This window comes from Ovis canadensis, chromosome 5 (assembly GCF_042477335.2).
Source record: "Ovis canadensis isolate MfBH-ARS-UI-01 breed Bighorn chromosome 5, ARS-UI_OviCan_v2, whole genome shotgun sequence".
Taxonomy (NCBI): domain Eukaryota; kingdom Metazoa; phylum Chordata; class Mammalia; order Artiodactyla; family Bovidae; genus Ovis; species Ovis canadensis.
Window position 1 is genome coordinate 19,226,889 of NC_091249.1, and position 15,471 is coordinate 19,242,359.

The 15,471-nt window shown below is 55.5% G+C and overlaps 1 protein-coding gene across 6 annotated transcripts; it reads left to right on the plus strand.

The window, feature by feature from the left end:
* Positions 1-2,631: 2,631 nt before the first annotated feature.
* FKBP8 (FKBP prolyl isomerase 8) lies at positions 2,632-13,158 on the plus strand. 6 transcript variants are annotated; one of them, XM_069590328.1, is made up of 9 exons: positions 2,632-2,940; positions 4,434-4,747; positions 7,623-7,792; positions 7,913-8,001; positions 8,299-8,519; positions 9,327-9,499; positions 11,513-11,590; positions 12,073-12,204; positions 12,638-13,158. In XM_069590328.1, exons 1-9 carry the CDS (start codon positions 2,906-2,908, stop codon positions 12,722-12,724), a joined length of 1,299 nt encoding a protein of 432 aa, XP_069446429.1. In that variant the 5' UTR covers positions 2,632-2,905; the 3' UTR covers positions 12,725-13,158. The 6 variants fall into 6 exon arrangements, with proteins under 6 accessions (XP_069446429.1, XP_069446430.1, XP_069446431.1 ...); XM_069590329.1 differs by having other exon boundaries at positions 2,645-2,940; positions 8,302-8,519; XM_069590330.1 differs by having other exon boundaries at positions 2,932-3,155.
* Positions 13,159-15,471: the final 2,313 nt, after the last annotated feature.

Here is a 15,471-nt window from a genome sequence, read left to right on the forward strand (position 1 = left end):
GCAGAAGAGGCCCCGACTGCAGAAACTTTTCAGTAGGTCTCTTGGGCGTTGGTGGAGGCCAGGAAACATTTACAAGGGTCCTGGAAGGCGTGGGAGCTGCACATTGAAGTTAAAAGGGACTTGCCTGGCTCCAAATTTTCTGTGCTCAGTGGAGTAGAGACAAGAAAATATTTTCCTCTTTTGTGTATTTGAGAGAGAGGGTGGGAAGGGGTGGGAATGCCCAGTCAGCTCAGCGATGGTGACGTTGGTTGTGGGGGAAGCCTAAGGCTGGGGACAGGAAAACTTTCAGTTTTATTTCCTGCACAGCACTCACCAAATTAGATATTTATCTACATTATTGTTTGTGCAATATCCAGCTGCCTGGCTGGAAGAGAAGTTCAGTGGGTAAAAAAGCCCTGGCCCATCTTATCCTTCATTAATCCGTGCCTCAGTTTCCCTCTCTGTAAAAATGAGGATAATAAAGAGTCTTACCAAAACATTCACATCCAATCCTAAAGAAGACAAGAGGGAGAAAAATTAGGTGGCAAAAAACACATAAAAAGGCAGATTTAAGTCTAAATATGTCTATAATTACATTAAATGTAAACAGACCAAATGCCCTGGTTAAAAGGCAAAGATGGGGAGACCAAATTAAAGAGCAAAACCCAGTTCTTTGCTGCTTACAAGAGGCACATGAATAACACAAGGATACATAAAGGTGGAAGGTAAAAGGTGGATGAGAATGGAGCGTTTAAAATACGCACCAGTGGAGAAGAGGTGTGCGATTTTTATATCAAAGTCCACTCTAAGGCAAGAAGCATAAAGAGGGGCATGTCATAATAATAAAAGGCTCAGTTCACCGGGAGAATACGACAACTGCAGCTCTATACACAGCCAATGACGTGGCTTCCGAACATCAGAGTATTTGGCTCACAAGGCTGATGTGAGGATTGAAGCGAAAGTGAAGTCGCCCAGTCTTGTCCGACTCTTTGCGACCCCATGGACTGTAGCCTGCCAGACTCCTCCGTCCATGGGATTTTCCAGGCAAGAATGCTGGAGTGGGTTGCCATTTCCTGAGGATTAAGTACACATAAAGTGTTTGCCTACATCTGTGACACCTGTCAGTCACTGTTATATTACCATAATTGTTGATGTTATTACTTTATATTTGTTCACTTTAATTGTTTTTGTATTGTTGTTATTTACTAGAGTTCCTTCTGCCCCTGTAACAGGGGTGGGACAGGTTGGGTAAATGACTCCATTATGCAGATGAAACAGATTCAGAGATGAGCAGAGATTAGTCCAAGTCCCTCAGAACCAAGACTGGCCCAAGGTTTATTTGATATTCATTCCCAGGCAATTTCACATAATCCTACTATCTTACCACCTCTTCCGGCTGGCCAGCCTTCCTTCCTTTCACAATGATTTCCCTGAATACTTCTCCGGTGGTTTTGTGCCAGGCACTATCACTACGTAGGTCTCAGGACTAAAACGATGAGAAACAATATATTCTTCCTAGATTTGGCGGTGGTTTAGTTACTAAGTGGTGTCTGACTCTTGCGACACCATGGACTGTAGCCTGCCAGGCTCCTCTGTCCATGGGATTCTCTAGGCAAGAGTACTGGAGTGGGTTGCCATTTCCTTCTCCAGGGGTTCTTCCTGACCCAGGAATCAAACCTGGGTCTCCTCCCTTGCAGGCAGATTCTTTACTGACTGAGCTATCACTACGTAGGTCTCAGGACTAAAACAATGAGAAACAACATATTCTTCCCAGATTTGGAGGGTCTTCCAGTCTACTGGGAGAGGCAGAAGTCAACAGATGGCACAGACAGAAGTAAATCCCCGATGAAGTATACCAAGACTGCACCCATCAAAACACCTAGTCTTGCCTTGGGGAGGTCAGGGAGAGCTTCCAATAGGAGGTGACCTCAGAGCTCCTATCTGACAAATTATCTCCAAAAGCGATTTACCTCCCACAATGTTAGCTACCTCCAAAAGCCAGCGTTTCATTTATTCATTAATTCAGTTACTCATCCATCTATTTAACTCCCATAGACCCTAAGCATCATTCAAGGAGGTGGTAAGGATAAAACAGGCAAAATTCTTTCCAGAATGGAGCAGAGTTAGAGGAAGCCAAAGAATTAGCAAGATCATTTTGGAAGAGGGTAACTGCAAGGAAGAAAAAAAAACAGAGTGAAGGAGGAGTAAGTACCCCCCCCTTTCAAAACACGAGCCATAAAACCCCTTCTAATCAAAGCTGCCACCTTCTCCTTGGGGCCATGGGCACCTTATCATACTCCAGCAGGGGAAGAAGGGAGGCGGGATTCCTCCCAGTGGCCCTGCTCTTTCAGCAGTTAACCTAGCCATTATTGAGTTCCTCCAGTTTGCACCAGGCAACCTTCCCGGGATTAGACTAGACCACGTTGCGCCGGGGGTGGGGAGGTGGGGGTGGGGTACCAAGGTTCCGTGTGCCCTTGGGCACGTCGCTTTCCTCGGAGCCTGTGATCCACAGAAGTAACTAGGGATTCATGGTGGGTTATCCAGCAGTCTCAGAACTGCCCTGACGCGCAAACCTGAGTTCCTTAAGAAAGTACCATTTAATGCTGTCCTCCCAACATCCCTCAAGGTGAGAGTGCGTCGATAGAGGTGTTTATCCCCATTTCGCAGATGAGCCGAATGTCAGACAAGCGGTTAGTCTGACCAGGCTGCGGGGTGCTGACCTGTGAACTGACTAGGATCTACAGCACTCCCACCCTGACCCCGGCTCCCGCCTCCGCCCTCGCCCCCGCCCCCCCCCGCCCCCGCCCCCGCCCCCGCCCCCGGTCGGGGGGGTGGCGCGGCGGCCTCTGCCCCTTTAAGAACGCCCCGCTGATACAAGCAGGAAGGGGGCGGTGCCTGTACCGGAGACGGATGTGCGCGCACACCAATGGACGCTGTAGTCACTGCGGCGGCGTCCAATGGGTGCGGTGAGGGCGGGGCTGGGCGCCAGAGCCTGGTTCCCGAGGCGCGGCGGCCGCGGCTGGGGGCGGGGAGGGGGGCGCAGGACCCCAGGCTGGGGTCCCGGAGCCGGAGGCACGTGTCCCGGGGCGCCAGCGGGGCCGCGTCGGCCCGAAGCACTGCCCGGGCCTGGGCTAGTCCGGGGCCCGGCGCGGCGGGGGCTGCGACTGCTAGGCGGGGTGAAGGGCCGCGGGGGAGGCGAGCTGGGGGGCGCGGGGGGGGGTCGGAGTGCCCGAGGGGGTGCTACATGGTGGGGGCGACCAGGAGTGGGGGCCACGGAGGGTCAAGAGCAGCGGGTGGGGGCGCTGCCGGCTGAGTCGTGCAGGGCCAGGGGTGCCCGAGGGTTGCGGGGGGTCGGGAGCCCCAGACTGGTGGCGTCAAATAGGCGTGGGGCGTTGAGGACTTGGGTGGGAGGTTGAAGGAGGGCCAGGCCGGGGCAGGGGGCGTCTGGAGAGCCTAGGGTGTTATGGGATTGGGAAGGGGGCGTCTGGGGAGATCAAAGTGTTCAGGGGCGACAGACCAGCTGCGGGGGAAGCTGGCCCGGGCTGGGGGCGGTGGTTGGGGTTGGGGGAGGGCTATTTATGCGAGCGCAGGGGATTGTGGGGGTTGGGGCTGGGAGGGTCTCAGAAAATGGGACCCGAGCCCGGAAGGGGCAGGCAGGTGAGAGTTAGGGAGGAGATGCTGTGGGCTATAATGACGGCTTTACCACCTCCAGAGCTCGGGGCCTAGGGGAGGGAGTCAGTTCTTGATGGTCCAGGGAAGAAGCCGTGGGGGTCTCGACCATTTCTGTAAGGGGGAGGCTACTTCGAAGGTGGTCAGAAGGCCTGAGGAGAGAAGGGGCTCCTAGGGAATGGTTTGGGACACGGTCCCTGGGGTTGGGGGGTGGTATTAGGTTCAGGAAGGTATTGCGAAGGAATGCCTTGGGGTTTCTGGGAGGCTCCCCTTAGGAGATGGGACAACTGAAGGTGGGGAGCCCTGGTAAAGATTCACTTTATTTTTCTCTTGGGCTCTAAAAATAGCCTCCCCAAGATCTCAGGGGTTGTCCCCCAGGAAAAAATCCCAGCACCCACTCTGGACAGATTAAGCCCCAGGTTCCAAATCCTGCATCCTGTGGTTGCCTTGCTCTGTGACCTTGGGGAAATGGCTTTGCCACTCTGGGCCTCAATTTCCTTTTCTACAAGGGGATGTTCTCTACTTCCCAGGGTGTTTATAAAGATTAAATAATAATTAACTCTAATAATAGCTACTGCTGTTTGAACCTGATGCCAGGGTTTGGTGAGTGGGTTGTTAAGTCCTTGGAACAAACCAGGATTGTTTCTCTACCCACTGTACAGATGAGGAAACTAAGGCCTGGAGCCCCTGAGTCACACAGCAAGTGATGGGCACTGTGGGGAATGGAGGCAGAGGAGATGTGAGGGGTGTGATGGGATTCTTACCCCATCCATTCCCCCCACCAGGGCCAGTTCCCATCCCCCCAGCAGCATGGCATCCTGTGCTGAGCCCTCTGCTGCAGACCCTGAGCCCACTGCTCCGCCGCCTGCTGGGGTCCCCCCACTTGAGGACTTCGAGGTGCTGGATGGGGTGGAAGACGCTGAGGGCGAGGAGGAGGAAGAAGAGGAGGACCTGAGTGAGCTGCCACCACTTGAGGATGTGGGGCAGCCCCCACTGGAGGAGGCCGAGCAGCCCGGGGCCCTTGCCCGAGAGTTCCTGGCTGCCATGGAGCCTGAGCCTGAGCCCGCCCCGGCCCCCGACGAGTGGCTGGACATCCTGGGTAAGGAGCAGGGGTGGCTCGGGTTGACCCATGGCGCCCAGACAGCTCAGGTTTGGGAGTGACCTTGGCCTAGGCCTTCTCCTCTCCTGAGCCTCGTTTCCCCATCTCTGTCGTGAAGGAGATTGGAAGTAAAACGTGGTAACCACGGTGATCACTAGCCACAGGCAATTGCTTGAGACACTTCATGTTTATGAGCCCTTTTCTTGTCTCTCTCTCTCTGTCACACACACACACACACATACACGTATGACTTGCTTTCTCAGAGCTGCTAACAGGACTCAGAGACGCTGAATCACCTGCTCAGAGCCACACAGCTCTCAACCCCCATTCCTTTTCTTGGCATTTGTCTGACCAGTGCCTGACCCGTGCCCCCCAAAACTGTGTTCTAAGGTCAAGTAGATCTGTGGAACATCCCAATCATAGTCTTCATTAGTGTGCTCAGTGTTGAGAAAAGTCCTGGAAGAGAGAAACTAGGAGAACCCATACGCGCTGCAGCCTCCACTAAACACTCTATCACAGCAACTCTGGAAAATAAACACAGTACTACTAGTTCTGATACCTAGAACACTCAGTAACGCTAATGTCCACACAAATGATAGCACATCACTAGTAAGTAGTATCAAATGATACAGACACTGGTAAAACCAAGTTGGTACTGATTTCACCTCCACTACAGACACAGACTTCACTATGCCTAAAAAAAAACCAAACACCAGGTGATGTTTACTAAGCAGTGGTTCCGTGCCAGGCCTGTGCATCCTCTGATTTTATCCTCACAGCAACCTTGTGCTGTAATTCCTACCATATCCCTGTTTGACAGTTAGGGAAACGGGCTCAGAGAGGTGAAGGCACTTGTCCAAGGTTGCACAGGCCCCTTGGCTCTGTTAAAGTTTGGGAAGTTCTCTACTGACAGGAAGGACTGCCCTGCTCTCTCTGTGAGCATGAGGATGGCTCTGTTTGTTTATATTCGAGCCAACCACTCTCTGAGGCCAGAATTCAGGCTTCTAGACAAAGAAACTGAGGCCTTGAGAGAAGCTGTGATTTACCCAGAGTTTCCCCAGGCAAGAGACAACTCCTGGTTGAGATCCTACCAACATATCCCCTGTTAGTGTCCAGAAACCTCAAGACACAGGATCCCTTGGCATCCACTAGATAAGTGATTCTGAAACTGGATGCAGGAGCAGATATAAGTTGGGGAGCCCTGCAGAAATTTGGAACACTCTAGAATATTCCACAATATGAGTAGATCTCCCTGCCCATCATCTTTAGACTAGGGTCTGCTCCGACTCATGGCAGTGTTTTCCAGACCTGGGGACTTACAGGTACTTCTTGTACACTGGGTGGCTGCAGGTGTCTTGTGCCCCGTAGGTATAAGCCCTCTATTCACCCCAGTAGTTGTAATGGGATGACTGTGGGTGTCTTCACTGTGGGGCTTCTTGAGTGGGTTTGTGAGGGCCTGGGGCCTTGTGCCTGGTCCTCAGGAGGTGTTGGCTGTGGCCATCTGGCCATCCCTAAAATTGTTTGGGGTATGGGGAAGAACGTAATGGTCTCCTTGGTGGCTGGAGGGGGGAGCTAGGGGTTACTTTTGCTTTTAGGTCTTTCCGTGTGATGTGGTGCTTTAGTCGGGACACACTCCTGGCATCACAGGTACTCTACTGACCAAGCAAGCTACTCTCTGGGTGTCACCAGGAGAAGCCCCGGCCACTCCGTTTCATGGCGGGGTGAACTGAAACCCAGATGTCTCAGGGCTGAGATTGGTACCAAAGGAGAGGGGACAGGGCAGCGCTCTCGAGTCTCTTTTCTGGGCATCCCGGCGCCTTGACTGTGATGGGCAGGAGGGCTTTTCTCAGCCCTTTGCCCTCACTGAGCCGAGATGTTTTCTTCTTCTCCTCTTCTTTTGGCCACTTGTGGGATCTCAGTTCCCTGATGAGGGCTTGAACCTGGGTCCCAGCAATGAAAGTGCAGACTCCTAACCATTAGGCCACCAGGGAACTCCATTTTCTTTTTAAAAATTATTTTTAATTTAGCAATTAACTAGATTTATGTTTATACTGACATTTTCCTTTTAATTAGTTTGTTTCTGGCTGTGCTGGGTCTTCACTGCTGCTCTGGCTTTACTCCGGTTTTGGCGAGCAGGGGCTACTCTGCAGTTTTAGCGCGTGGGCTTCTCATTGCTCTGGCTCCTCTTGTTGCTGAGCACAGGCTTCAGTAGTTGCGGCTCCCGGGCTCTAGAGCACAGGCTCAATAGTTGTGGCGCACGGGCTTACTTGCTTTGTGGCATGTGGGATCTTCCCAGATCAGGGATTGAGCCCATATTTCCTGCATTGGCAGGTGGATTCTTTACCACTGAGCCACAGGGAAGCCTCATTTATTCATTCTTAATTTTTGGCTGTGCTCGATCTTCACTGCTGTGCACAGATTGTTCTTTGTCATGGAGTGGGAGCTGCTCTAGCTGTGGTGAGCTGGCTCAGCAGTGGCAGTCCACGGGCTTCGCTGCCCTGCAGCGTGTGGGATCTTAGCTCCCCAACCAGGGATCAAACCCTGCATTGGAAGACCTCCAGGGATGTCCCCCCTCCTTTGATTGTCTTAAGATAACAGACCAGCCAGCATTCACTGAGCCCATCCCAGGGCCAGCATCGTCAGTCCCCAAATCAATACTTTCGTGCCCACTGTCCAGCCAGGGACACTGGGACCCAGAGGCATGGGCTCACCTGCCCAGTCAGTGGGAGAGGGGCCACTGAAAACTCAGCTTGAGCCCTGATGCTGTGCCACCCCCAGGAGAGGCAGAGCTGCCGGTGAGGGGAGAGTTTGCCCAGGGGGCAGCCACTCATCTGAGCCGCTCGGTGACAGGCTGTTTGTTCCCTCTCCTTGGCAGGGAATGGGCTGTTGAGGAAGAAGACGCTGGTTCCAGGCCCACCGGGCTCCAGCCGCCCAACCAAGGGCCAGGTGGTCACTGTGCGGCTGCAGACGTCTCTGGAGAATGGCACGCGAGTACAGGAGGAGCCGGAGCTGGTGTTCACCCTGGGCGACTGCGACGTCATCCAGGTGAGAAGAGGGGTGGGGCGGGGGTGAGCTGCAGGGGTGTGCTGGTCGTGGGGGGCTGTGCAGGCTCCACTGTGCTGCTGCTCGGCCCACTCCACCAGTTCTGTCCCCCCGCCCTCCCAGGCCCTGGATCTCAGCGTCCCGCTCATGGACGTCGGGGAGACGGCGATGGTCACTGCTGACTCCAAGTACTGCTATGGCCCCCAGGGCAGGTGAGAACCTGCTGCTTACAGGGGTCCCTGTGGGGATGCAGGAGTGGGTGGGACGGGTGGTTCCCCCATCTCACCCCATCTGCCTGCACACTCTATAGAAGAGGAGTCTGAGGCTCAGCGAGGAAAATCCTGCTCCAGGCCGCGGAGCTCAAGGGGAGCAAGGGTTAACTGCCCTTGTGTTTTACTGAGGAGGGGGTGACAGCCCTTTCCCTCCCGCTCCTGAGCCATCCCAGTGTGCCTGGGGGTTCAGTCATGGTGGCCGCTGGGTCTGAGTGCTATCCCCACCCCATCCCCCAGCAGGAGCCCATACATCCCCCCGCACGCGGCCCTGTGCCTGGAGGTGACTCTGAAGACTGCCGTGGATGGGCCTGACCTGGAGATGCTAACGGGGCAGGAGCGTGTGGCCCTGGCCAACCGGAAGCGGGAGTGTGGCAATGCCCACTATCAGCGGGCCGACTTCGTGCTGGCTGCCAACTCCTACGACCTCGCCATCAAGGCCATCACTTCCAGTGCCAAAGGTGACCGCCAGGTCAAACCCCAGCACCTCCCTGCAGAGCCATCCCCACTAGTGCTAAAAACTTCAAGCCACAGAGGGCCCCAGATTCAGAATGTTCTAGAAAGTTCTAGAACCTGGGTGGATGTTCAGCTACACCTAGCCTGTAGTTACCACTGGTGGTGGAGGTTTAGTCACTAAGTTGTGGCCAACTCTTTTGCGACCCCATAGACTGTGGCCCACCAGGCTCCTCTGTCCATGGAATTTCCTAGGCGAGAATACTGGAATGGGTTGCCATTTCCTTCTCCAGGGCATCTTCCTGAGCCAGGGATCAAACCTCTGTCTCCTGCTTGGCAGGCAGATTCTTACCACTGAGCCACCTGGGTGATTAAGCCTCCTTAGGTCAGGACTTGTATCCCAGGTCAGTGAAATGTTATGGAGTGCAGATAGATGTTTAAAATGTGGTTGACTGCAGACATTGTTGATCCACGTATCCCGTGATCAGGCCCTTGTTCACTTAGGCTCCGTTTTGTAGACTCCTTGGGAGTGCCCTGAGGATGGTGCTGGTCTTGGCCTGTGTTAGGATGCGGAAGCTGAGGCCAGAGAGGCCTGAGTCCCCTCAAGGAGTAGGTGGTAGAGGTCCCACAGCACTGGGAGCTTGGAAGTCCCCTGCCTCCTGTCACTGGGACACTCAGAGACCCTCCCCCGTCTCCTCCACCACCAGGTGCAGAGGGTGGACCTGGCCTGGGTCTGGTCCCTCTGCAGCTGGATGGCTGGGGGGAGGGCTGGAGGCATGGTCACAGCAGCTGTGGCTGCATGCTGTTCCCCTCAGTGGACATGACATTCGAGGAGGAGGAGCAGCTCCTGCAGCTGAAGGTGAAGTGTCTGAACAACCTGGCGGCCTCGCAGCTGAAGCTGGATCACTACCGCGCAGCGCTGCGCTCCTGCAGCCTCGTGCTGGAGCACCAGCCTGACAACATCAAGGCTCTCTTCCGCAAGGGCAAGGTGAGCTGCAGCTCGCAGGCTCCCGGTGGGCAGGCTGGCTCCCCATCCCAGGGCAGTGAGGCTGGTCTCCCACCCCACACTTGAGAAGGGCGTGAGCATCAGCCACCCAAGCTCCCCGGGGTACAGATGGGAAAACTGAGGTTCAAATAGGTGCAGGGGTGTGGCTTGGGTCACAGCAATTCCTTGACTGAGGCCATGTTTGAGCCGAGCCCTGGGTCTTAGGTTCCCTCTCTTCCCCGGCACTGCCGCCTGGCCCATCTGTAATTGTTCCTCACATATAACCCTCTTGTTACTGCCATTTCCCCCAGTAAAAGCTGGGTCCTTCTCGTGGACTTCAAGGCTGAGAGCCATCTGGTCTTTCCCCCTGCCATCACCTTCCAGTCTGCTGTTGGTTGGTACGGGGGCTAGGTCTGCTGCTGCCCCAGTGCCTTTGCGTGGGCTGTCCACGCCCTGTTTACTCCCCTGAGTCCTTCCCTCATCTCCTTCAAGCCTTCGCGGTGATGTCACCTCCTCAGGAAGGCCTCCCTGCAACCCCCCTGCCCTGTCTTCCTGTTTCCCATGTCACTGTCAGCATGGGCAGGTGTCATGCCTCTTGTCCATTTCCCTTCCCAGAAGGTGGGGATTTTGTATGTCGTATGCGTGCGTGCTAAGTCGCTTCAGTCGTGTTCGACTCTTTGTGACCCTATGGACTATAGCCCACCAGGCTCCCCTGTCCTTGGGATTCTCCAGGCAAAAGAATACTGGAGTGGGTTGCCGTGCCCTCCTCCAGGGGATCTTCCTGACCTAGGAATTGAACCTGCGTCTCCTGTGGCTCCTGTGTTGCAGGCGCGTTCTTTAGCACTGAGCCACCGGGGAAGCCCTTTGTATGTCTCATTCGCTGCTACATCTCTAGCGCTGCAGATAGAGCCAGGCACACAGTAGGTGCTGAGTAGGTGCAGGTGGAGTGTGGCGGGGAGCTTGGCCTGAGTGGACCTGACCTGAGTTGCTTTTGTCCCTGTCTCTGTTCATCCTCACTCTGCTGGGAGAGGGGGTGCCTTCAGCACTTTTTAGCAGTAAACTGAGGAAACTAAGGCATAAGCAAATGCTGGGTCACTTCGTGTGTCAGAGACCTGGAGAAGGAAATGGTAACCCACTCCAGCATTCTTGCCTCAGAAATCCAGCGGACGGAGGAGCCTAGTAGGCTACAGTCCATGGGGTTGCAAAGAGTCGGACATGACTGAGCGACTTCACTTTTACTGAGCAGGCCAGCCAGTGTTTTTTAAAGTACTTTCTGGGTATAGAAACGTGAGGAGAGAAAAGATGCTGACCCTGTTTTTCAGGGTTTAAAAGAATCCTCTTGGGGGAAATGAGACTGTCGGTTCTTGTAGCCTCACACCTGTTTGGGTCTGCTGGTCTAAGGTGATGGAAACCCACTCAGATTCAAGCAGAAGGAATTGATGGCTTGTGGAACGGCCGAGTTTCAGGCCTAGCTGGCTTCAGTCACAGCTGGATCCAGGTGTTCAGCAGTGTTACGGAGATGCCTGTGTCTGCCTGCTGTGTTCATTTCTCAGGGACACTCCTCTCTCAAGATGCTACCTGCTCTGCCAAAAGGGCCAGCCATCCTTTCCACTAAGCAACTGGCCTCCCAGTGCTCCCAGCATAGTTCCGGCTGGATCTCATTGGCTGGCTTGAGTCACATGCCTGGCTCTGAACCATTCAGTGTGGCCAGAGCTTTGGCAGCTTCTGGTTGGCTTCTCGAGTCGGCCAAGGTGGTGAGGGAGGAGGAGAGAGAGTGCCTGGGCCACTTGCACGCGGTGAAACCAGCGTTCATGGGAAGGGGCACCGAGCCTGGCGCACCGCTCAGGTAGTTGAGGGCTCTGGGGAGCAGTGTAGGGGTGACCGGAGCCCTGGGCCAGTTGCTGGAGATAGACTTGGAACTAGTCAGATGGCCGGGAGCCTGGCAGAGCTGGGTCTCTTGAAGGAGAACGTGGCCCAGCTTGGGTCCAAGTGATAACTCCCCACTTGCTCCTGCAGGTGCTGGCCCAGCAAGGCGAGTATAGTGAGGCCATCCCCATCTTGAGAGCAGCCCTGAAGCTGGAACCTTCCAACAAGGTGAGCAGAATGGGGGCACCCTGAGACTTGCCATGCTGACCTGTCGGGAAGTTCCTCTTGTGGTCTGCCCCTTATCTTTCTTGCTGTGGCTCTCCCCTGTAGAGTTTCTGTCTGGGCAGTAGCAGGGGGTACGTGACTGAAGGGCCCCAACCTGCCTGCTGAGACCCTTTTTGACCCCTGCAGAGGCAGTCTGGGCTCTGACCCCAGCAGGGGTTTTAGAGGTCAAGGGCACTGCCAGCCTGGCCAGTGCTGGTGTTTTCAGCTTCCTTCCCAGAATATTTCTTCTTGGAAACCTTCCTCTGGCCACCCTTGCCCCACCTCATCTTCTGGCCTCCTCGGAGGACGCAGACAGCAACCCCCACTTTGCTAATGCCCGGCGAGTAGCAGACAGCTCCCAAGGCCCAGCGGTTCCAGCCCCAGCGAGCCCCCGGGCCCCAGGGAGGCAGGCTGCTAGCAACAGTGGTTGGCTTCTGCTCTCACAGACGATCCACGCAGAGCTCTCGAAGCTGGTGAAGAAGCATGCGGCCCAGAGGAGCACGGAGACCGCCCTGTACCGGAAGATGCTGGGCAACCCCAGCCGGCTGCCTGCCAAGTGTCCTGGCAAGGGTGCCTGGGTGAGCAGGGGCGGGCAGGCACAGGGAAGCTCCCAGAGGAGGACTGTGTGCAGGGCACACCATGCAGAGGGAGCGTCTTCATTTCGCAACATCAGTGTCTTCCTGAGCTGGGCCATGCTGGATCGTGCTGGGGACATGGACACAGAGAGTCCCCAGCACTGTGTGATCAGAGCCTGAGCAGAAGATACAACACAGTCAGGAGGGCTCGGGCAGAGGAGTGCTGGCTCCCTTCAGAGGGGACGGGGAGGTGTACCAGAGGAGGGGGGCTTGGCTTGAGTTTTGATGCAGATGTAGGAGTTTTCCGAGAGGTAGGCAAGGCATTTTCAGGCCGTGGTTTCCTGGGAGGCCCGTTGGGACCGTAGTTGTTGGCTGAGGTGCAAGCCATCTGTCTTGACCACTGTCTAGCCGCCTTCTCCCTCTCCTTTATCCACAGTCCATCCCATGGAAGTGGCTGTTTGGGGCAACTGCTGTCGCCTTGGGGGGCGTGGCTCTCTCTGTGGTCATTGCTGCCAGGAACTGACCGCCCAGGTGGCCACCATCCCCTCCACTCACCGTGGACCCCCATCCTGTGCTCCCTAACTCCCCCAGGCTCCCTGTCCACTGCCCTAACTGGCCTAGCCCCCTCCTTTGGGGCGGGGGCAGTGAGGTTTGGGGGTCATGTGCCCCCACGAGCAGGAGGGACTGAGCCCTATTGGAGGAAAGTGAGGCAGGGCCCGGACCCCACATCCAGCCCGGAGCAAGGGGGCCCTCATTGCTCCAGACCCAATTCCCACCCCACCCCGGGGGTGAGGTCCCAGCAGGGATCAGTCCCAGTGTCCTCTTCCCAACAGGCCTGGGGGCAGCCCTCCCCCTGCCCAGCCCCTTTCCAGCCTCCAGCCCCTCCTGCCCTGCCTGCTGCCCTCTGTCCAGGCCCCCTCCACCTACACACAGTGAAATAAAAGCCTCCCACCCCGCTGCCTGCTCACCCTGGAACCTTCCAGCGTCACTTGGGGCTGAGCCGGGGGCCTTCTGTGCCACATCCAGGGCCGCAGAGGGCGGGGGGCGTGGCCGGGCTGAGGCCACAGGGGGCTTGTCTGCTCTCAGGCCACAGCACGCCCTCTGTGCGGAGTGGCAGGCAGGCCTGGCCTAGCGGGGCCAGGTGCTCAGAGCGCCTGATCAGACTCGGCGGGAGTTCCCTGCTAGGTGTGGCCCTTACCCCACCTCTCGATTCTGCCGCATCATCTGCAGCGGGGGACCCTGATGGGACCTCACGGGACTGTGCTGAGCCCTCAGTGACCACAGAGGTCTGGCTGTGCAGCAAGCAGGCAGACCCGTATCTGGGCAGCAGCATAGCCGGTGTAAAGGCCCTGGAGCAGGATGGAACCTTTTATGTTCAAAGGTGATAAAGGTGGGTGCTCAGCAGAGCTGGACGCTGCAAGGCCTCTGGGGAGGGGTGGGGTTGATTCCAGGAGCTGCGTCCCATCTCCTTTTCCTAACAACCCAGGGCTATAGGAGCTTCTCCCCAGAACGCTGCCCACCGTCCCGACCAGGATAGCCAAAGCCAGTGTTTGGCACCTTTATCAACCTGGGTTCCTTCTTGCTCTTTTAGCCTGCCTCCAGGAAAGGAGATCTCTGAGGCAGAGCACACAAGTGTTTGGCTCATGCCCGGCCCCTTACTAGTGCTTCCCCGGTGGCGCTAGTGATAAAGAACCCACCTGCCGATGCAGGAGGTGTGAAACCAGCAGTTTGATCCCTGGGTTCAGAAGATTCTCTGGAGGAGGCAATGGTAACCCACTCAAGTATTCTTGCTTAGAGAACCCCATGGACAGAGGAGCCCACTGCCTATAGGCCATAGGATCGCAGAGTTGGACGTGACTGCAGCAACTTAGCACACACCCCCTTACAGTCCAGGAGGAGAAGCCACTGGCCACAGCCACCCAGCAGAAAGTGGCCGTCAGGCCTTGAAACCTGATCTTTGCCCTGCTTGCTCCAGGCCCTCGGGGCCACTTGGATTACTCTTAGGGCACATCTGGCCGTAGCTTGGAACTGATCCTACTCTGCACCACTCAATCCCCTTAGGTTTCTATCTTGGCCGCTGACGGGAATAGGGTTCCATGGCAGGCGCTGGGGTGGGGGCCGTGGGTTGGCCAGGCCTAGGAGGCTTGCATCTCAGGCAGGATGCCCCCTCTCTGCTCGGTCTCCGTGGTTTCAGGCTGGGAAGCTGGCCTGATGGGCTGTGGGCTGGCTGGGGCGGCTTTCTGGCCTGGCTGTGAGGGCCGTCACTGCTGCCGCTCCTGAGCACTGGCCGTGCAGCACTGGCGTCCGTCCACCGTGGGCCCGCAGCAGCCTTGTTCTGTGCCCCTTTCGTCATATACTCTGGGGACAAGGCTTTTGTCAGGTGTGTTGTGACTATATCTCCCACTTTGTGTCTCACTTTTCATTTTCCTATCGTTTATTCATTTGGCTGCACCACATCTTAGGCGCATGTAGGGTCTCTTCGTTGTGGGATGCTAACTGTTGGTTGTGGCATGTGGGATCTAGTTCCCTGACCAGGGATCGAACCTGGGTCCCCTGCACTGGGAGCATGGCAGTTTTTAACCACTGGGCCCCCAGGGAAGTTCCTTACTTTTCATTTTCTGTTCATTCAAAGAACAGACATTTAAAATTTAATGCAGTCCAATTAGTCATTTTTCCCCCCTTCATTCCACATGCTTTTCGTCAAAACTTGCTGAGCCGTTTGTAGAGATTTTCTGGTTTTTCTTTTAAACCTCTTATGGCTTTAACTTTTATATTGAGATCCAGGAGCCACTTTTGAGTTAACTTTTCTAAGTGGTGTGAGGTTGGGGTTGAGGTTCAAATTTTTCCAAATAACCATCCAGTTGGGTTCCCAGTGGTGCAGTTAGTAAAGAATCTGCCTGCCAATGCAGGAGATACAAGAGATACTGGTTCGATCCTTGGGTGGGGAAAATCCCTGGAGTAGGAAATGGCAACCCATTCCAGTAATCTTGCCTGGAAAATACCAGGGCAGAGGAGCCTGGCAGCTACAGTCCATGGGGTCACAAAGAGTTGGGCACAACTGAACACACACGCATGTGTCCAGCTGTTGCAGAAACATCTGTGGAGAAGACTTTGCTTCCCCTAGTGAGTTACTATGATAGCTTTGTCAAATAGCAACTGAGGAACTTCCCTGGTGGTCCAGTGGCTAAGACCCTGCATTCCCAATGCAGGGGCCCAAGTTCTATACTTGCTCAGGGAACTAGATCCCACAAGCTGCAACTGAGAGTTTGC